The sequence below is a fragment of the Arabidopsis thaliana genome, chromosome 2 (genome assembly GCF_000001735.4).
Source record: "Arabidopsis thaliana chromosome 2, partial sequence".
NCBI lineage: Eukaryota > Viridiplantae > Streptophyta > Magnoliopsida > Brassicales > Brassicaceae > Arabidopsis > Arabidopsis thaliana.
In genome coordinates, this window is record NC_003071.7 from 11,889,332 (window position 1) to 11,911,841 (window position 22,510).

General features: G+C 33.5%; 4 protein-coding genes and 2 pseudogenes across 13 annotated transcripts; 4 read left to right on the forward strand and 2 right to left on the reverse strand.

The window, feature by feature from the left end:
- The first annotated feature begins 2,666 nt into the window (after positions 1-2,666).
- AT2G27930 (PLATZ transcription factor family protein) lies at positions 2,667-4,456 on the forward strand. Of its 6 annotated transcripts, NM_001336131.1 has the most exons (4): positions 2,727-2,911; positions 3,027-3,211; positions 3,303-3,545; positions 4,005-4,456. In NM_001336131.1, the coding sequence occupies exons 2-4, from the start codon at positions 3,038-3,040 to the stop codon at positions 4,155-4,157; spliced, it is 570 nt and encodes a 189-aa protein (NP_001318301.1). In that variant the 5' UTR covers positions 2,727-2,911; positions 3,027-3,037; the 3' UTR covers positions 4,158-4,456. The 6 variants fall into 6 exon arrangements, with proteins under 6 accessions (NP_001325267.1, NP_001318301.1, NP_180360.4 ...); NM_001336132.1 differs by having other exon boundaries at positions 2,667-2,911; positions 3,303-4,375; NM_128352.5 differs by having other exon boundaries at positions 2,727-3,211.
- An 804-nt stretch (positions 4,457-5,260) lies between these two features.
- AT2G27935 lies at positions 5,261-6,218 on the forward strand (annotated as a pseudogene; the record flags this gene model as incomplete). Its single annotated transcript has 1 exon — positions 5,261-6,218.
- Positions 6,219-6,796: 578 nt separating this feature from the next.
- AT2G27936 lies at positions 6,797-7,259 on the forward strand (annotated as a pseudogene). The gene is made up of 2 exons: positions 6,797-6,967; positions 7,085-7,259.
- Positions 7,260-8,610: 1,351 nt separating this feature from the next.
- AT2G27940 (RING/U-box superfamily protein) lies at positions 8,611-9,536 on the forward strand. The gene is made up of 2 exons (NM_128353.2): positions 8,611-8,988; positions 9,055-9,536. The coding sequence occupies exons 1-2, from the start codon at positions 8,632-8,634 to the stop codon at positions 9,409-9,411; spliced, it is 714 nt and encodes a 237-aa protein (NP_180361.1). The 5' UTR covers positions 8,611-8,631; the 3' UTR covers positions 9,412-9,536.
- Positions 9,537-9,828: 292 nt separating this feature from the next.
- Positions 9,829-14,731, reverse strand: AT2G27950 (Ring/U-Box superfamily protein). Of its 3 annotated transcripts, NM_001336137.1 has the most exons (9): positions 14,553-14,731; positions 13,957-14,123; positions 13,016-13,855; positions 12,210-12,328; positions 11,248-12,126; positions 10,852-11,161; positions 10,547-10,712; positions 10,321-10,423; positions 9,829-10,208 (listed from the first exon to the last, which is right to left on the reverse strand). In NM_001336137.1, exons 3-9 carry the CDS (start codon positions 13,838-13,840, stop codon positions 10,091-10,093), a joined length of 2,520 nt encoding a protein of 839 aa, NP_001325342.1. In that variant the 5' UTR covers positions 13,841-13,855; positions 13,957-14,123; positions 14,553-14,731; the 3' UTR covers positions 9,829-10,090. The 3 variants fall into 3 exon arrangements, with proteins under 3 accessions (NP_001325342.1, NP_180362.3, NP_001325341.1); NM_128354.7 differs by having other exon boundaries at positions 13,016-14,123; NM_001336136.1 differs by having other exon boundaries at positions 13,016-14,123; positions 14,352-14,731.
- A 6,506-nt stretch (positions 14,732-21,237) lies between these two features.
- On the reverse strand, positions 21,238-22,471 carry CKS1 (cyclin-dependent kinase-subunit 1). The gene is made up of 3 exons (NM_128355.3): positions 22,160-22,471; positions 22,024-22,084; positions 21,238-21,721 (listed from the first exon to the last, which is right to left on the reverse strand). Exons 1-3 carry the CDS (start codon positions 22,210-22,212, stop codon positions 21,572-21,574), a joined length of 264 nt encoding a protein of 87 aa, NP_180363.1. The 5' UTR covers positions 22,213-22,471; the 3' UTR covers positions 21,238-21,571.
- Between the last annotated feature and the right edge of the window lie 39 nt (positions 22,472-22,510).

Genomic DNA, 22,510 nt, shown 5'->3' on the forward strand with positions numbered 1-22,510 from the left:
TGTTTTTCTGACAGCAATAGGTTGTGATATTTTTGGATAATTTTTTTTGTAGCACAAAATTTTGGTCATCCACATTCTGTTCTTGTTTCTTGGCTTCGTAGATTGATTGCTAGATCGTAGATAAACGTGTACGACGGAATAAAGTATTGTGGTCATGAAAAATATCGGTATGGTTATTTCCGATGAACCTCCACCACTCAAGGAAAAATGGATTCATTCGATTTGAGGGAAACAGAAGAACATCACGTAAATTATGTTATTTATTGTTTTTGAGCGAGTGTTGTTTTAGATTATTACTTTTCTTAAGACGAAACTAGGTTTGATTAGCCTTTTTTGTCTATGAAGTGTAGATTGCTACTTATAGTGTTCTGCCTAGTGTCTATACTGGATTTTGGATATCGGGCCTGAGTTTATGGGTGGATATTTACTTGTTGATCTTTTGCAAGACAGCAAGAGCAACGTAGTAGTAAAAACAATCTCCTTGGTTTGCTTCTTAGATGATGCGGCCGGCACGAATGCAACTATGACACCAAAAAAGTGGTTTCCACTCATTGATTACGAATAGATTCATGCGTAAGTCCGTTATCCTTTTTAATAAATACCGTAACTGAATTTATTCTCAAATAGTAAGAGATGATAAAGCAATTTGATATTTAGCTATTCGGGGAATTAACGTAAGGTCGATGCAACAACTACTCCACATGTTGGCTATCAGTATTGCGTCACTTTCTTGAGCTAAAAAACAGATAAGAGGAAAATAAAATTTCAAAAAAGTACATCTGAATATTCAGGCAATTTAATATCTTAACTCATACGTACATGGCCAAACTTAGCTTTCATGTCAGAAGTTTGATAAAAGTTTTCAATTCCAAGATAGTATATCTATTCACACAAAACATTCCGATTTTAAATTATGTTGTTACTAAATAATAATAATAATAACGACGCAACTATAATTAATTAGGCTAACTATAACCATATTTGTTTTATAAAAACAAATTAAAAAAAAAATTAAGTTAGCATACGAAAAAGGTGACAGGCCAAAACACATTCAAACCCATCTGAATTCACATTTTCTATATTTTTTATAACAAATAATTTTCTTGCATGTTTTATACACAAAGAAATTGACATCTTATGTTTCTTTTTGTATAAAATAGCATGTCAATTTCTACAAGGTAAAGGATTTTTCCAAGTAATTATCCATGGATTGAACCCTAGATTCGTATTTTCTAATTGTTATTCTTTATTTCGAGCACAAGACATCGCATAATTTTTTTTGTCAGTTAATTTTTTTTCGCATATATAGAACCAATCAATCTATACTCTATATGTGAATACCCGAACGCCTAACCTAATAAAAGCATACTAAACTGAAGGCAAAAAAGGTTCAAAACCAGGTCCATTAGAATGCCCAATAGAAAAAGTCACTTAGGGAAATATCAACTAACTCAAAAGGAATAAGAAGAAATGGGCTCCAAACTCAATCACTGACACACTGGTCCTGATCGGATGCTCTCCATCTCAAAACGGCACGCCCAACCACGTAGGCTAGCACCCTCCCTAAAGAGTAATTAGCGGGCATTTTCCCCCATCATATTTGAGGTCCACCGATTAGTGTGAACTTTAGTTTACGTGTTTGTAATATTTTTTTTTGTCTGTAATATTTTAATTTATTTTTATTTTGTTCCAAATGATCGATCTTCTCAACTAACAAATCATTCATGCAGTTTTACTTGATGAGGGATTTCATATACAATTTTACAATTGACACTACAAAGAGTCAAAGATTTACATTAGAAGGTTCTCTCTACACCATGCTAATGATAGACAAATTTACCCTTTGACAGACCAGACCACTCATCAGACGTGGCCGTCATCAGCCGAGTTAACTCCTTGTAATCTTTCTCAAAAGCAGTATCGGTTAAAGATAGTGAAATGAGGAATGTCATCACCTAGAAAAGAGATTCAAATTTTGCATGAGGGGATAAACAGTGTTTGAAACTCTTTAAACTAAGTTGAATAATGTGGTTGTTCGAGCCAACATTCCATCTAATGTAGTTTAATGTTGGCTCGAACAAAAAGATCAACCTTACAAACCAAAAGATTAATACCAAGTGGAAAATATTGATAATTTATGTATGTTTCTTTTGGACGTACACGTTTCAATAGTTTGAAGAATTTCTTAGGTAAACCATAAATTATATATGTATATATATATATATATATATATATATATTCTTCTTCATTTATTGATATAGATATGTCAAAATTAGAGTATTACCATTATAATTTTTTGGTTATAATTAAATTCCAAGTTGGAACAAATTTTGATCTCTTTAATTTGACATATGTTGATAATGTGTGTTTCTTTTGGATGTACACGTTTCAATAGTTCGAGAAATCTATTATTCAAATCATAAATGTTAATTAAATATATTTTAGAAACATTTTTTGAATTTAATTATTTTCATATATATATATATTAAATTTAAAGTATTATCATTTAATATTTTGGTTATTTTTGTAGTCAAAGTTGGAACAAATTTTGATCTATATACACATTTAATTAGCTTGTAATTTTGTCATCAAACTCATTTACTCAATGGCCTCATCCAACGGTTAGGAATCAACCTTAACCAAACATCATATCTAATTATATATCCTTTCCCTTTCCTCCCCCAATAAACTATTAACAATAAATATTTAATAATTAAGAGAAGAATTGAAAAGATATCTACCAATCCTAAATAAGAAGAAAAAAACATAAAATCTTCATTTATCAACAATAAAATAAAATTTATATCTTCCTTTCTCTCTTACCCTTAAAATCTGATTTTTCCTCCTCTTGTCTCAAAAATCAATCATCTAATACCCTTTCTCTCTCCCTCTACTGATCATCTTCATAAAGGTAATGCAAATGGCAAGAGCATGTTCTTCGTAATTTATTACATTGTTCATAAGGTTTTGTCTCGCTCTTCCCTTTTTGTATATATTGTAATTATTGTCTAAGAAAAACAAAACAGGAGAGAGATTAATGGAGGAGCCGAAATGGCTCGAAGGTCTCTTAAGAACAAACTTCTTCAGCATTTGCCCTCGACATCGCGAGACACCGCGAAATGAGTGCAACATGTTCTGTCTCTCCTGTCAAAACGCTGCGTTTTGCTTCTACTGCCGCTCCTCCTTTCACATTGATCATCCCGTCCTTCAGGTCCTTCATTTTCTCAACACACAATGCATACACATATATATATATATCACTTTTGACTCAATCCAATTCTTTATCATTAACATTGAGACAGATAAGAAGATCGTCGTATCATGATGTGGTGAGAGTATCGGAGATAGAGAATGCATTGGACATAAGAGGAGTGCAAACTTATGTCATCAATAGCGCGAGGGTTCTCTTCTTAAACGAGAGACCTCAGCCTAAGAACTCCTCCCATGGTGCCGCCTCCTCCACTCCGAAAACCATGTCCTACTTCTGTGAGACATGTTGCAGAACCCTTCTTGATCCCTTTCGCTTCTGTTCCTTGGGTTGCAAGGTTCGTTTTCCTACACCTTTTCTCAATGCAAAATTCCTTTTTGTAGCTGGATGGATAAATCATGAGCAAAAACCTGTAAACTTCATATCATAGAAAAACGAATGCATAGTTATAAGTCAATCTATCTAACGAGCACTTTACAACTGGACCAACAAAATTGGTTTATCATATTTTCATCATTATTACTAATATCTTCGCATTTATTTGTCCGATATAAAATGAGGAATCGGTTTAAGGATACACCGTATAATGTTTAGTTACTTGTATGGTAAATTCATTGAATCAACTATATTCAAACTCGCTTAATACATGTTGTTTGCCTCATATAATGTATCTTAAGAAAATATATACGAGGTTAGATGTTTGTATATATGTATATGGTACATTTTGCTCAAAAAAAAAGTATATGGTACATTTGCATAACGGAAATGTATGATGTGATCATAATAAAAATGTCAGGTTGAAGGAATGAGGAAGAATAAGGAAGAGGAAGAAGAAAGATTGCGTAAAGAAAGACAACAAGAAACGCACAAAGGCACGCATCCTCCAACTCATACCTCTAATTCTAGGCGACGAAAAGGCATTCCTCATAGAGCTCCTTTTGCCTCCTAATTTAATCAATCTTTTTCAAGAAATAAAATAAAACTTTTCTTTAACTTATTTTTATCTTTTTAAAATCATCAGTTAATGGTCCACCCAAACATAGCATAGTATATGCGTATTGGGTGGGTGTATTTATATATTCCCAATTTGTACAATGTCCAGCTCACTTCTCACAATCCTCTCACATGGAAAACCAACAATTTGTATAGAAGAAAATCCTAATTTCCCTATATTTTTTTTTTGTAAAACATTAAATACATTTCTAGCTAATTGTATAACATATATCTATACTGTAGGATTGTAGGATGGACTCTATTTGATATACTAATTAATTTTTGTGAAATATAAGTCTTACCTTTAAAACACATTATACAAAAATTAAGAGTTCAAAAAGACTCTTTGTGGAAGGAAGGAATAACATGAAAATTTAGGCATTAGTTAGACTATGAGAATGTCGGTGGAGATATACTGTATACTTTATTTCCGAGTAGATAATCTAATAACTAATCGATGTGGTGGTTTGAAGTTACCTGTCTCTATATCCATCTAGCTACTAAATATTTTAGTTTAGACTGAAATTGTGTGGGGTTTAGGGATCAATAATTGTGTATCTAAATGGTTTTTTTTTTCTTTTCTTTTTTTTTGGGAAAATATCTAAATGGTTAAGGGACATGAATGTGTATATGTTTTGTATAGACACATGAAATGTTCTTCGACATTAATTCTAAGCTGTTATATAATTAAAATAGTTTGTCGTAGGCGTTAGGTATTCGAAAGGTACAGTTACTTAAAAAAGAAAATGAAACTTTCACTTATTTACATAAATAATTTAAGTGGTAAAATTTTACGTAAAGGATGGTCTTATTTTAGTACGCATCGACCTTAATTTCCTTCACGTTCTACATAATATATTATGGCACTTTAAGAAAAAACTAGGTTATAACATTAATTATGAATTACGTGTTGTCGTTTCTCGAGAATAATTAGAGAATTGTGGAATTGTACAAAAGTAATAATTGATGCATAATGCATTGGTAGTATAATTCTCCAAGAGGAAGTCAAGCTCATGTTGCGGTTGTTGATCGCACTGCGAGAAGCATCGATCTCTTCAGCTTATAGTCAGATCGATTCTTGGATTCTTGATTCAGGAGCCTCTTTCCACACTAATGCTCCCTAGGACATAATGGAGAACTATGTTGCCCAAAATTATGAGAAGATATCTCTAGTAGATGGATTATCTTTGGACATTGTTGGTGTTGAAGACATTAACCTGAAGATGTCAGATGAGCTTGTATGGAAAATCACAAAGGTTAGACATGTCCGAAAGTGATGTGAAATCTATTTTTTGTTGGACAATTTGATGATACATGACACGATATCAATGTTGGTTGTGGAGCTTGAATAGTGACAAAGGGTTCCATGACAGGTACAAAAAGCTATAAAAGAGACACTATTTATATGACCACTAACTATGAAGATATATATAGTTGATGTTGCCGAAAATGCCTAAAACAAAACTGAGTTGTGGCATTATAGATTGAGGCATATGAGCGAGAAATGTATGAATTTCATGGTAACAAATGGTGAATCTCCAAATTTAAAGATATTAAATCACTACATGTATGAAAGTTGCATCCTTGGAAAGCGGAAACGGGTTAGGTTTTGAGTGATGGTAGGAAGTTGAAATCTAAGAAGTTGGAGCTAGTACAAAATAACTTGTTCGAACCTGCTTATGTTGCATCGCTAGGAGTATCACACTATTATGTGACTTTCATTGATGACTCCAGTATGAAGTTTACTTTATGAAGAACAAGTATGGTTGAGATAAATCTCAAATTGAGTGTCTAATATCTGATAATGGTAAAGAGTACATTTGCGGTGAGTTTATAAAATACTGCGCTGATAATAGGATTACAATGGAGAAAACTATTCCTGAAATGCATCATCAAAATGAAAAAGTGGAGATTGTGACTAGAATTTTGAACGAGCGTGCAAAAAACTTGTGACTCCAGTGTAGATTGCCTTTAGATATTTTGGACAAATGAAATCAATACCGCAACCTTCTTGAGGACCGTCTGTTATATTCCAATGGGATTCAAGATCCTTGAAGAAACTTGGATCCATTGAAATAGCCTTGTTTTTGTGGACTAAGATGAGAGAAAAATTGTCTTCTCTTAGCGTGTTATTCATGGTCATTAATTAATTTGTGAATTGAACTTAACTATTTGAATTTTTTATATTGATCTTGACCTTTGACTATTAATTTGATCCATTCATGAGCCAAACATATGTATTTTATGGGTCTCCGTGACATGGTGAGCTTCCAAAGAAATAAATTGGATTCATTGTGGATGGTACACTAACACTTGAGATTAATGAGAGAAATTTTTTTCAATAAAATTAAATATCTTAACAAATATGAGAGAAGAATATATATAATGAAATTAAATATATTAACAAATATGAGGAAAAATATATAATGAATTAAATATATTAACAAATATATTAAATATGTGTGTGTGTGTGAATAGTATAAATATTATTATGTAATGAGGAAAAATAAAATAACCAAGATGGGAAAATTTTTAATATGTTTCTTCTTCTTGTTTTTCATCTCCATCCAAAACATAGAATCCATTATAATACTTAGGACTTATTACATTGATATTTCGAATCATCTTGCAGGTAACAAAAAACTCATGATCATTTGTAGATCTGGAGATCAAGCGAGCCCACTTAAATTTCTTCCCTTCAATGTCATTTGGAGAATAAAATTTACAATTTACCCAAAAACTTTGATATGGTGCCACGTATGGAAGGTAGTTCAATTTCCACTGTTATCTCTTTCACATTGTTACACCTATAATTTTTTAACGATATATTCTTGTTTATATTTATGTTATTCATGTAAATTTTTTTATTACGATATCTTTCCAGGGACCTAATTATGTTCATCATGTAAAGTTTAACGCGTTTATTGCGAAGGAGAGTTTTATACATGATGTATGTGGAGGTCGGAAACCTAACGCATGTTTTTGGCAACCGAGAGAAAGCGGAATATGGGCACGAAATAATAGTGCTGGAACCCTTAAGTTCACGTATAAATGGGATATAAATACCAATATATCACCTTCTTATTAATTTTATATTTACTTAAAATATATAATTATTATTATACCAATATCTCATGTTACATTAAGAAATTAAACAATAAGAGTGAGTCACCAAAAGTTGGGTATTTTGTTTAATTCTGACGTTTTTCCTTACAACTTGTTTAAGTTGGGGACTAAATCCAATGTAAGCAATTAATGTGGAACAAAACTAAAACATTACAGTATTTTGCTTTCAAGTAACGTGCAACAAAACAAGGGCATCGAGAATTGGGGAAAAAAAATTGAAACCTGTAAATGAAAAGGTCCACTTAGAGGCAAACTAGCTAGATTCTGTTATAAACTTGAAATTCTCAGCATAGACTACAAAGGTGTAAACTCTAGTAGGTTTTTCAAACGCTTCAAAACCTTGGACTCTTAACTCTTTCAAGAGTCTTCCTTTCAGGATTGAAATAGAAAACAAAGAAAGGTTTAGATATATAGTCCATGGACAAAATAATTTCATGAGTAGCAGTCACTCCAACGCCGGAAGCATCTCCCTTAACGACTATATTCACCGGAAAAGTGTATACACATTCCAACCATTCTTGTTTCTTGGCATCCTCTTGTATCCACAAATACAAATAAAGCTTAGACCTAAGCCTTCTGGGATAAAAGTCAGTATACCAGTGCCAACTAATCACGCCTAATTAATTTACCCTTGTAATTTATCAGTTTAGTAGGCGACGATGGAACCAATAACTTCATAATACTAGAATCTGTCTTAAAAAAACTAAAATTTTCATTTCTAACATCAAAGCAAGCTATCTTCACAGTCTTTGCTTGTCCAGCAATGTAATACAAAACCTCATCGATGCATACCCCTTCACCTATAGGATAATGGTTTTCCGGACAATTCAGTTTTCTCCATGACATCTTCCGAGTTCCTAATGTCATAATATGTTCCTCTTCATTAGATACTCCATAAAGTGAATTTCTTATGTTTGATACTTTATATCGTTTGCCAATAGGATCATACCATAATAAGCTTCTTGATTAGCTATATTTAAATGTAATTTTTTTTTACTCTCTCTCAATTGGTCAAATTTAGAGGAGATAAAAAAAATTTACCACCCAATAATTGTTTCATTATTATTGGCTAAACTTAGGTGAGGTGAATAAAAAAAATGAACCCAATTTTCGTTCCATTAACATTCATTTACGTCGTTTTCTTAAATATGAGTACACATATATCAGTTTATTCATATAGTTAAACTAATATTTAAATACTAACATGTGCATACGTGTACGTTAATGTTATGAGTCATTTTACATTGTCAAGTAATAAAAATTGAAAATGAGAATTTCATTTTGTTTCTTAATAGACTTCAGTGATGGAGACCAAGCACCTACGCAAGCTTCTCCAGCTCTACCAAGCTTGTGGTGGCGAACAAGAGCTCACAAAAACCGTCCAAAACGTCACATCATCACCATTGACTCCAACGCCACCACCACAGCCACCTTCGGCATTAGACTCCACTATGGCTCTCACCATCTTTATCCTCTTGGTTGCTCTCTTCTTCATGGGTTTCTTTTCAGTTTACTTCCGCCACTTCGCAGACAGTTCAAGTTCAACGGTTGATATTTCTTCCATGCCAAGAACAAGATCCTCTAGGATGTCTCCACGTCGCCTTTCCACATCCGTCGTCGTATCACGGCCGTATAGTTTCCGGAGGGGTCTTGATTCTCAGGTAAATCCATTTCTCTAATTATCTTTCTCGGTTCTTATGTTAACCGGCAAGATTGGGACATTTCAGGCCGTTCGATCTCTGCCAGTGTACCGTTACACGAAAGCAGCGAAGCAGCGGAACGAAGATTGCGTTATCTGCTTGAGCGATTTCGAAGAAGGTGAAACAGTTAAAGTGATACCACATTGTGGTCACGTGTTCCACGTAGATTGCGTTGACACGTGGCTGAGCTCATACGTAACATGTCCCTTGTGCCGGAGTAACCAGCTGTTCTCGGATAAGGACTTGGGCATGCAAGAACCGCCTGATCAGGACTCGGCAGAAGAACATGACACGTGTGATGGTGTGGACACTTGTGTAAGGAGGTGTAGTAGCTGTTCAAGTTTGGGGCAGAGGACTGGATTGGAACGATCGCTGAGCCTCTGACATGTTCTTTTTTTTTTGTGTTGTTCTTAATCTTGATTTTGTCTTTGTATTATTGTTGTAATAAGGGAAGGGTATGAAATAATGACTTTGTAAAATGAGATTGAGTAGTAAATTTTGTTAGTGTTGCCAAAATATTATTTTATTCATTCCATTTTGTTTTATGAGATGTTTAAGAATAAAACAAAATTATGAGTTTCTGATTTTGTATTACTATTTTCCGTGGAAGGAAACGGAAAAATTGAAGCGAAATGTGTGGAAACGAAATTTTTGTTAGCATCAAGTGAATCAACCAATTTATTTATCCCCAAAAAATCAACCATACGTACACAATTTCGTAGTGTTTTGTCAAACACGGCTTCAGAGGCTCATTTCTTTGTGTCATCTGAAGTGTTGCACTTTTTAGATGTCTCTTTTTTTTTTTTTTTTGGATATGCATAAAAGTACAGGTAGTCACAGATAGTTCACTGCCACCAATTTCTATTGAATCTTTTGATGTTTCATGTGTATAAAAATAGTTAAGAAGTGTGTGTTTGTCTTTCTTACACCACGGATAAAATTAAGAGCCGAGTGAATCAGAGTAAATATCTATGCTAAAAACATCACAATCAAAGACATTTGATATCTGTAAAACCCAGAATCAAATAAGCAGAGCTTGGAGCCGTAGGAGAGCACAAGAGTTTCAAAGAATAGAGTAAGCACGAACTACCTCAATCACAGGGGCTTGACACATGGGACATTTTCCTCCCGCTTCCACTAGCTTCTTTGCACACTTCTCGCAGGTGTTCATATGTCCACATCTGTTGTTTACGAACGAAACAAGAAAAAAAAAACAGAGGAGTTTAGATATCAATTTGGGAACATGTTTAAAACAAATGTTGGTGTTTTCATGGTTCATAGTTTCATACGTACCTATACAATAAAGAGTCAATATTGCTCTCGCAGCATACGCAGCAGATCCCTTTCCTTACATATTCCCATTTTGACTCGTAACTCGCAGTGTCCTTGGATGGACCTGTGAATCGATTAAGGTGAGTCCACAAGAAAAAAAAAATAGTTGCATTCTTTGTTGTATACTGTTGTGACTTGTGAATCATCATATGTAAGGTCATAATGTGACTTGAGACTAATAGAAAACCTGGTTGGTCAGTAGAGCGGTGCATCGCAGCAGAGACCTCTTGTCTTATGGACCGTTGTAACTCGAGTTGCATTTCCATGCAAGCCTCTAGCATCCTCTGCAGGTTATCCATCCTTTGCTGTATTCTACCCATGTCAACCCTCAAATCGTTGATCGAATCCCAATCCTGCAGAGATATTGTTGATCAAGTTAACAAATAAGCGCAACAGCATATAAAATATCAACCAATGAGTTCCTTCATCTTTAGAAAAGACAATTGCTTTGGCACCCTTCACCCTAGGGATTAAGTTTGGGACTAGTCTTACCATTCCAATGCCCTGATGCAAATCATGTGCCGGCCAGTTTGAATGGGATCGATCATGGTCCCACCGTGGCTGAATAGGGATGACTGGGGAGGGTAGAGTCAAAGGAGGAGATTCAACAGCATCAAGTTCTTGACCACCACTCTGAGCATCATCCTGCTGTTCGGTATCTTCACCTACTATTGTATGGTCAGAATAAGTCTCGGCTTCTTCCCAGTCGACAGGATTTTGGCTTCGTCTGTCCATGTAAGATTGTATCAACTGGCTAAGATTTTCCCTAAACCCGCTCTGCAGAAGATTTGAGACACGTCTCCTGTAGTGCCCATAGCAAGCCATCAGATACATAAAATGAGGTTGAAAAGCGTCGCCATTACGGCAAAAATTTACTAGATATCTTACCTGCTCGAGAGTTCTCTGAGTTCCATGTTGTTCTCATTACCATCATCCGGAGGAAAGAATGTGGTAGCCCTTCCCATTGAAACTGTGTCCTGATCAGAATGTTCCTCTGACCAGTCTTGTATTGTGCTTTGAAGAGATGCAGCATCATCATCAGGCTGCATCTCTGTGAGTTCCCCGAGTATGTTGGCTTCTCTGTCCTCGTCCACAGATGATAACTGGGATAACTGATTTGGAAAATTCTCAGGAACATCTGTATCTGCCTCCTCTTCAGCGTCATCTCTCCATGCACTGGTTGCACCATTGATAAGTTGCCAATCGGATTCTTCGTTTTCCATCTGCTCCACGGTTTGTTCCTCTAGAGTGACAGTTAGGTTAATGCTTTCGCCCAGATTCTCCTGGAAATTTGTTGTCCGGTTTATCGGTCCCATGGTGGCAATTTCTTCAGAAATTTGCAGAGACTGTTCATAGGGTATCTCGATAGTTTCTCGTAATTGACAACCGTATCTGATCTCATCTCCATGAATTGAAGAGGATGAACACCCAGTAGCATTCAGGTCCACTTCCGTATCATTTCTTCTTTGAGAAAAATCATCAATTTCTGACCGTTGCCAGCCTTCTACACGTGCAGTCCTTTCTTCCAAACTTGTGCTCCGGCTACAACACCGTCCAGAGTTAGTTATCTCATCCAGTGAACTTTGGTTGTCAGCCTCTCGGCCATTTTGATCTGAACCACCGTCTGCATCATTGATGCTATCTAGACAATTCAGGTCGTTTTGTTCACCTCTATTATGATCAGTTTCAGCATTTGATGAGGTCTCAGAGTGACTACTGCTCGCTTGACCAGAGGCAGACCGGTCCAGTCTGGATATAAATTCCTCCCTAGCATATGACAAACACACAGTAAGCAAGGACCTTTTTAACACCTCTAAAATAGAATTTATTATTACAGAAGAATTAACTACCTCAGCTCAGATACAGTGTGCCTCTCTCTTAGAAAGCCCAACTCAGTGGCTGCAGATGATGTTGGTTTCTCTTTATCATCGTTGTCACCATTTCGCAAGAATCTCCCCCTTAGCAATGCCTGCAAAAGTAATTCAAATCATGATTTAAAGCTATGCCAACCAAAACCCAAGAGATAGAGTTGAGACATAGATTTAGCTCTTAACGCCTTCAAACAACCAATGTGCCAGTTAAGCTGACTGGTAATGATAGACAAAAAGATATCATATAAAATATAAAGAGATGCTCAGCATATCTATCACTACAACTCCTATGACACAAACGTCAAGTTAGAATCCCCTTAAGAGGAAGTATAAAATGACCAAAACGGGAAAGGAAGGTATATAGCAGGAAATAGAAGCTATCATAAACTCCCTCAAGTATGTCTCCAACCCCCATTCGACTATGAATTTCGTTATTCATTTTAGAAAAAAAAGTGACTACTAGACTTTCAGTCATTGTTCCTCTGACACAAGATGCTTATAATTGTATAAAGAACTAATGCTAATTATTGTTCCTGTATTTATTCCACATACACAAATAGCACAACATAGAATTAGGAAGGTTGGGGCGTCTTCACAATCTTTACGAATGTATCGGTAATTGAGTAGCCTGTGAATGTATCTGACAGTGGTTTTGGACAATATAGCACAGATTGATTTTTTCTTATTTGGGAATAGTTACTTAAAGATAACAATATCACATATTCAATGTCACCGAGACAAGTAACTGAGAGGTAAGAAACAGTCACAAAGTCTAATGAGCAAACCTGAATGCGGTTGCGATGAGCGAAGTTTGATACTGCATGATGCTGCATCAATCCCTCCAGCTCTCTTTGCCTTTCCATCTCAGCCATTTTTAACATATCCACCCACACTTGCCTACCACACAACTTGCGTATGCCTCTTCTAGCATGTTCATTCTGGATGCTGTTTGGATTAACAACTATTCCATCAAGTACTCTTTCAATCTGATTAGCACCTTCAATAGGTTGTTCTTCCCTGAGATCACCAAGAGCAGGCCTCTGCTGGCTATTCATCTGAACCATCTCCCTTATGATCCTCACCCTTTCTTGTTCAGTTTCACCAAGCCATTCTGCTCTTGAGCTGTTGGTTGCTTGGGAAGCAGAATCAGTATGCTGACCTGTCCCAGAGCTCGTCCACTCACGAAAAATCTGTCTAACTCTTTCCCTTTCACCCATCCCCAGATCAGAAAAATGCTCGCTCTGAAAAGGGCCGAGATCCTCACTCGAGTTATGTGACCCAACATGACTCTGGGTGGGAGACCATCCACCAAGTTCATTCTCACCCAGATTAACACTATCTCTAACAATATCATGTGCACTAATATTACTGTCACAACCATTTCCCCTCATAGTATTAGATGGTGAAGAAACACTCCTCCTCTCACCATCTCTCTCACGAGCATGACCCATCACATGATCATCCTCAAGTTCCCTCCACATCTGTAGGAGTGAGGATGCCCGGACGCTTGACCTTCCCTCATTTTCCCTTTGTCTAGTCGCCTGAACCTCAGAGTCCCGACGGAAAGATGAATCGATCACCAAAATATTTTGCAGACCAGCGATAGCCATTTGATCAATCTTTAACTGTATTAGCAAAAAGCCTAATTATCTACAAAATATACACAAAAACTGGCTTCTCCAGATAGAATTAGATCATCTCCTATGGTGCTCATCAATTTCAATACCTCAGATATTTCATCTGACCACGACTCTTAAAGCCGCGTTGCACTGAAATCATATGTTTATTATCGTCCAACAACATTCTCCACCAAAATATAGACTCCTTCTCTTTGCAGTGATTGCAGAATAAAGATTCCTTCCGTGAGGTTAAAACTTAGCTCCAAGCAAGCACCTGAAAATATTCACCATTCAAATGAATCAAATCCGAATTTCAAACAGATGATCTCTATATCAATCAGGTTACCGACTCTATGCTCGATTGCTGATAAAAATGGCGAAAAAAAAGAAAAAAAAATCAGATTCCCGATCACACTTATGAAGCGATTATGAACCCTAAATCTCACATTCTAATCCGTTTACGCAGTCACAGATTTATACGCTCGATAACAGTAACACAAACCTTGAATTGGATCTGAAATAAACAAAGATCCACAAAATCCGATCGAAAACCAAATCCGCAAAATTAGAGCTCCAGAAAGGAAAAAGGAGTAATCAGTGTTGGTGATGAAGCCAAAAACCCAAAGAATCCGCCATTAACAAATAAAAACCTAGCTTGAAAGGGGAAACACAAAATGAGAGAGACGTCATGAACGAAACCTACCAGTGAAGAGAATCAATATGGTGTGGCTTGGATTTAGGAGTGAAGAAACGGTCAGCTCCGAGAGAGAATTTAACCAGAAGAGAAGACGAAAGAGAAGAAGAGTGAATTGTGGAGAGGAGGAACATGTGGACCTCTCTGCTTCTTCGGGAAGAAAATCTTACCGTAACACGAACGTCTGGGGAAAAATAGACTACCGACTAATACCTGATTGACACGTATCATGCTTCCCAAAGTTGGTTTTTTTCTTTTTGGCTTCAACTAGTATGGAGTATTATTTTAAAATATATATAAATAAAGAAAAATATCAAAATAAACTCATATTTATGATTTGGATACATATCAATTTTTAGATATTTGGAACAAAATCTAGATAAGAAGATCTCATATGTTTTCTCTAAATCGATGGACTTTGGCTATCAATCCAAATATTACGATATTTTGCATATTTTGATATGAATCTGATAAATTTTGTCTTTAAACAAGTTTTTAAAACATGAAAAAAATAATCACAGAATTAGATTTTATACTATACCTAATTTTCGGAGTTGGGGTTGATATCAGATTCATATCAAAATCTCCAATAAGAGTAATGTAATCCATGCACATTTTTTATTTTGTTTTCATTTCATATGAAGTGTCATTTTTACACGACTCATTTAAATATTTGATTAAGTCTACAAAATAAAATTCATTTTGTACTTGTATCAATGTATTATATGTTACACTATTATTAATTTTACTTAGGGGCAATGGATAAAGATCCTTATCGAAAGTACATTAAAATAGCAAGAGTAAAAATTTGACAAACAAAAACATAATTATTACTCTAAAATGACATTTATTTGAAAACTAATTAATATATCTTAGTATTTTGTCATCTTCAGTCTTCACCCAAACTTTTAATTATTTTCTTTTCATTTAGACTATCGAATTAATTAGATGACAAAATTGAGAATGCATATGATTAATTGACTATCATTTTCTTTGAGCAATACTGATTAGTACAACTTCGGAAAAAGCAACAAATTAAAAAAGAACACACAATTACATTAGTAGCATTTTGTAAAGGAACATAGTTTATAGTAATTTTTACATTATATGAATTCTTATTCCAACTAATTGATGTCATGTGGAGTCCTACACAGCGCCGCAGTTAAATTGAATGGTGGAGAGGCCTGATCAGAACCTAAAATCATTACACTGTCGAATTAGTTGTTAAAGCTTTTCTAAGTATTGGGTGGCTAATATTTGCCTCATAAGCATACATTTTATTAAACTTTCCGTTGCCGGTAAGTATGAAAAAACTGTATTAGTATGAATTTATAAGTGTTGTTATTGAATGTCTTGAGTTTAAAGAAAAAAGACAAGCAACATCTAAGTTGTTGATGTGGAAGATTGGGTAATATCGTAGAATTAGATTTTCTTGTACCATTAACTAATAATAAATGATCATGATTGCAGTAAAAAGTAGATCTAGTATAACCCTAAGTATTATAATCACTAAAAACGGTTTCGTGTTTGTGCCCTTTTGGTGGTGAATTAACTATATTGTATGTTTTGATGATTAAAAATATCAATTCAACTTTTGTTTAATTCATTTGTGTTGKTGAGTTGTTCTCTCCTCTTCTTCTAATAGTCCACGTCTCTAMSACGTTCAAGTTATTKRAGAAGATTATTGGATGACGGAGAACCGGAGRTYAACCAAGATAGATAATCGAAATGACAAACCCAACATTTGATAAAAATATATGATTTTAAAAAACTTTAAAAGATTATCGGATAATTTTAAAAAACTCTAAAAGATGATCCAAACGAGTTATGCCAAGTATGAGAAAGGAGATATGCAACAWWWTYCYACTYMAAAATTGAGTAATTTTTATTTAATGRMYWACGAAAAGTTAAATGTACTTTTAGTGKTWWWAGTYCTCTTWCAAWWGACTACGAAAAAGTTAAATGTGTGTAAGTGRTWWWGGTAATTAATGTAATCAATTTTTAAAAGCTTCTCCTTGTGGACCACAAATTATCAAGAAATGAGTGTAATGTGCTATAATATGTTCGTTACTGATCTTTCACAATCACATCCAACCATCGAATTTTTTAAGAAACTAATATTATTTTGTTGTTATATTGTCACAAATCCATCATAAATTTTGCTATGGCTTGAATTTCTCTCAAGTTGTATGCCTATATAAGTTATAGAAGTTATTTAATATTATTTTTTTAATGGAAAAACAAAGTTGGTTGAGAAAACTTCACGAGAAGAAATAAGTTGTGACGTCGATTAAACAAATGATGCATGCATGTATTCAATAAAAAGACAGAATTATAGATATTGACATCAAAGGTATCAAAGGTTTCATTTTCTTGTTTTTGTTATAAAATGTTTATTTTTCATAAATCCAAACTACTCATATGCGTACCTTACAAAATCTGATTACATTCTGTCGAATGTTTTGAGAGATATAGAAGCGTGGATGAAACCACTTACACCCGAAAGTGCAACAAAAACCAATTTATTTTTCTAAAAAGAAAAACGAAATAAGAGGAAGTGCATGTATCTCGCTCTAAAATCGAAAGTTCTATATATGAAAATGATTATATATAACTTATCTTCTTTAATTTCTTATGTAGTTCTCTCATAAAGAGAAAAAAAGAAGAACAAAGTGAGAAGATGTGATATGGCGTGACCATATAGACTGAAAGATTCAAAACAATGATTATAACAGAAAAGGGAAGACCACTAACGATGCATAAATCTATAATAGCGTATGATTTTGAAAACGAAATATTAAAAGAAAAGAAAAGCTAAAGCTTGGTTCCAATTTCCCGGAAAATAAAATATGTTAATTAGTTTGAATGACTTTTTGATCTGCCGCCGGAATTTGTCAGTGGCCTTAATCATAGTCTAATAGTCTAATTAAAGACTATTTTCATGAACCACATTGGTTCAATAGAGACTCAATCATATTATTCTTAAGTTAAAGTTTCAATGTTGCTTAATAGCCCGACCATTCGCTAATATGGCCAATGTTAATAGAACCTTAGATATCATTAGGCACATTGGCTAAATCATGGGCCCTTATTTTAGAGCTTCTTTCTCATTCAAAAAACTGAAAAAGGGATAAATAAGATATCTAAAGTGTTTCTCTGGATTCCAAATACCTTTTTGAAAAGCATTTTTTTTTTTTTTTTTTGATAGCATTTTTAAGGGTATTGATGTGAAGTAATGTTGTTTATGTTATTATATAAAGAATCTCTTAAGACAAAAAAAAAGTAGATCTTGACTAACTCATAACAATTTCTTTTCATAAATTAATAAAAACTATCCAATTGTAGATGGGAAAAGTAAAATAAAATTATATTAGTATATAAATTATGGTGCTAAACTTAATCATGAGTTTTTCAAGTATTAAAAACAACGACAATGAAGAATCTCAATTTCTTTCAACTTTTTCTCCACGATTTTGATGCTTATATACGATGTAGTAATACAGTGAACAAAGAGCTGAGTTTTACCCCAAATTCAATAAATTGTTTGTATAAATTTTATGAAGTTGTAACCGCTATATTATATTTCATAAAGTTTTTACTTGGGTCGTTCACATTTTGTAGGTATGTTTTGCAAAGTCATTTTTCTCACCTTATCGCCGTCCATGTTCATAATTTTTTTTGTTTAAATGTTGGATAGATTGATAATCATGATACTTTAAATTTTCTAAAAAGCCTTTTTAAAAGTCATATTTAAGATGAGCGTGTTAATGATCGTAGCACCACTCAGCCACATATTGGAGGGGCCTAATGGAGGGTGCGGTGAATGACTTACGTTGATATGTAATTTTCATTAACTTCAAATATACATGCATTAATGTTCAAAGTTAAAACTAATATCAGTTCCAACAAATTTGGAGGAAGCATAATTCACTTATTTAATACAAGTAATTAGGCAGTATGAAATTTTGTTTGAGACAAATTGAATTTGGTATATGACTATTTGTGGAACATTTTCTTTTCTTTTTTTTTTTTTTTGGACAATTGGAACATTTTCTTTTATATGTCATTTAATTGTTACAAAAACGTAACTTTTCTTGTAGCTTGTTATGTGTTTTAAAAAAAATATTTTAGCCTTTTTTTGGAGTTATAAAAATAAAAAAAATTATTTTTTTTGTGTGGACGGCCGACGGCTAATTTACTAACCACCGAAGCAACGTTCAACAGTTATGTATCAAGTACTTGATCTAAAGCAAGCAATATGACCAAATCATCAACTTTTGTGTTTTCTAATAGAAAATACAAAAGTCTTATTAAATCAATTAATCTACAAACTCAAGTGATCTTAAATTTAATTCTTATTTCTAATGTCAATTCATACTAAGTCTTGTGTAGACCACCACTCTTTTGATCATACTAAGTATTATCTCTCGTAAATTAGGAGTTAGCGATTACACACTATAGTTGTCACAATTAAAATTCTCCTACGATGTCAACCCTAACATACGGTTTAAAAATTCTTAGTAAAAAAGAAGTATATGCGAATTCAGTTTAAATGCTTGTGAAATACAAGTGATATCAAAAAGTTGATATGGTTAAAAAGACTGATGGGCACAATACAATCACTAAAGAAAACACAAAACAAATGAACAAGAAAGCAAATGTTTACCTCATCAAAACAAAGAAGAAAGATTGTGCATGTGTTAGGTTAAAGGCTTTAAGGAGACATTGAGCTGTCTTTGTTTGGTGTGGTCTTTTTGAGTCTTATCACATCAAAGAGCAAACATAAGCGTCAAGTGAATAAGAACATCAACTAGATATTTGTTCATATAACTTTGATTTGTCTTTTATTGGAACATGTACTTTTCTTTTTTTTTCTCCATGTGTTTGAACCCTCTTATCTTACTTTTTTGTAGGGCAAAATCATGAATCTTATCAATATCTTTCGTCGATTTGATATCATTTGGTTACTATTCAGTGATCTCTACTCCAGTTATATATTATACAAGATTTTAACCCGCGGTACACCGCGGAAACAATTTATTTTTTAAAGTTAGTATATATAAAAATTTATAAATTGTATTTACAACTTTTATTAAGTAACGTCCTGCCAAACCCGTCCCGCAAAATTCGTCCTGCAAAAAAACCCATTTATTTTATTAATATTGATCTTATTTATGAATCATTGTCTAAATATTTTAGTCGATGCGGGATGTTGAACCCACACATTTTTTGCCAATTGGTTAATATATGTTCATTTTTAAAATTTTGAATCACAAAATATGACGGAATTTTTTTTGAAATTTTTTTAAACTATATATTATATAATGATGTTAAATTTTTTGATATATTAAACTTTTTATAAGTTTAAATATTAATAATGTTTTATAAAGTTTAAATATATAAATAATAATATTTAAAAAATATATTTTTTGCCTTTTAGGTAATGACCTAATAACTCTAAAAGCAAAGATTTAAAAGATTTAAATCGTTAATTAAATATGTTCATTTCTAAATAATTAATGACAGTAGCATGACATTGTAAATAAGTTCAAATACAGGATTTATTTATTTAAACAAAAAACGTTTAGTAAAAATAATATTTATTTAAACAAAAAACTTTGTTTTAAAATATTGTTAACAAATACGTTTATGCTAATTTTAAGGGATTGATGTAAAGTTTGTTTGGATTAAATTTGATTGATAATATGATTAACAATTTAAATTAAGAATTTAAAGTAAAATTAATTTTTTTGGAAAACAAAATTAATGCTAGTGGCATTGGGTTGTAAATAAGGTCAATTCTAAGATTTATTTGTTAAAATGGCTGCAAAAATGTATATATAGATTCTAATCATATCATTTTGAAGTAGGGGGAATGTACAACATAGATTTAGTTCTTTATGTGTTAAAAAAACAGAAAAAAAGGAAGCTAATAACCTAAATAAAACCAAATCTATTATAGATTGGATTGGTACAAGTTCGACTTTTTATTTTTGGGCTTTTTAATTAGTATATGTGCAATCTATAGCCAAAAATTAGGAGTTTCTTTGCAAAATGACCTAAACATTTTCTTATGCAAAATAATCATAGAGTAACATTACAGTTTTTTCCACATGTTTTATTTTTTTATTTTTTATTTATTTTACCATTACAGTTCTTTGCATATGTTATAAACAAATCTTTATTTAATCTGATGACACTTTATTTTTACAAAGTAAATGTTGCTTTATAGTTTATACAGTATATAAAAAAAATATTTATTATGGACGAGTGCTATTTAACACTATGACACACATTTTACACACTTAATACATCTTAAAACAAAACGACACCCCAGTAATTACTGTTTACAATTTTGTCATTGAAACTATTTTCCAAAATATGTTCCAGATTTTGGCTATCTAGCAAACTAACCCCTAATTATAGAAAAGAAAGTTACCAATGTAAAGTTTTAGCCACACAAAAAGGAAAACCATGATAACCACAATAACATCTAATTTGATTTTCGAGTCATGTATCTTTTTACTCAAACCTCCATCCAGATTCAACACCATTATAGTTTGAGGATTTGATTCGATAGCAACTACGTTTGTGTTCTTCATTGAAATGTAAGTTTCATACTTTCGTTATCAACAAAAACAATGGTTATTCTACAAAACTAGAGCGTAAAAGTTATCAACAAAAACTTTCTTTTTCTCTTTCATTTGTGTTCATGGTTGAGTGGAAACATGGGACACATTGTTCTCAACTACTCATGCCTATCCAGTGACCATTTTACCAATATATCTAAAAATCAAACACATAGTTGGATGACACTAAACTACCACCAAATGTCTTGAGAAATAAGTAATTAAGAAGCAGAAGATGACATTAGAACCAAGACTAACATTACATAGAAGTTGTTCAACAAACCAACTCTCACATATTCATCCATAACCACAAAGATTCAAACCATGTTTACAAGAAACATAAACCAATACTCATAGAATTGTTGCATATAACATTCTTACTCAGGTGATGATAATGATTCACTTAACAAGCATGTTCTGAGCTTGATTCTCCTGCTGCTGCTGATAGTTAAGAGGCCTCCTGAATAGCATTATGTGCGGCTCAGGTCGATGAACCGCGTAATGTACCCATCCGCGGCTTTGCTGCACTCCTATCGCTCGCCATTCGTTCTTCGAAATTCCAAACATTTTTACCATCACCACCAATCAATACAACATTGAAGAGATTGCACAACACAAATGTCTAAAATCTCTTTATCACTAAACCTTACAAAATCCCAAAGCAAAGATTCAAAATCGTAACAGTTGCAATTTGGATTCAGAGCAAAGATTCAAATCCTAAACCTAAACGATCTCTTTTTCGATTTTTCCCAAACTTAATTTCTTAAGAGCAACAAATTTTCATAGTCTTCGATGATCTAATCGAAGGATTTAGAATCAGAAATCAGAGAACAATGCGGAAAAAAACTTACTTCGGAGAGAAGACGATTCTTTGGAAGAAGTTTAGCGACTTCAGGAGGAAGAACGACGTGCCTGTATCGATCGATTACGATTAGAGAAGTGAGAGTGAAAATTGGAGGAAGAAGAAGCGAGATTGAAGAGCTTTACCTGTATTCGAAAGTGTCATCGAAGTATTTCTCGGAGTATTGGATCTGACCCATTTCTCTCTCAGAGATGTGAAGCCTTAATCAGGAAATGGAGGAGAAGGGAAAGAGGAATTGAAGAATCTGTAATCTGATCGTTTGAAATTTGGGGAAGATAGTGAAAGGAGAATAAAGTGGTTTGGGGTAGATATGTAATTATGAGGAAATAGAGGGGTGTTTGATTAACTTTTTAGAGTTTTGAAATTCTTTAGAAGACGCCGATTGGGTATGAATGATTATAAACCGGTTAGTTACCAAAATGAATTGAAATTGGGTGGATTGGTTTGGTTCTAATTAAATTCAACAACTTGTTTGG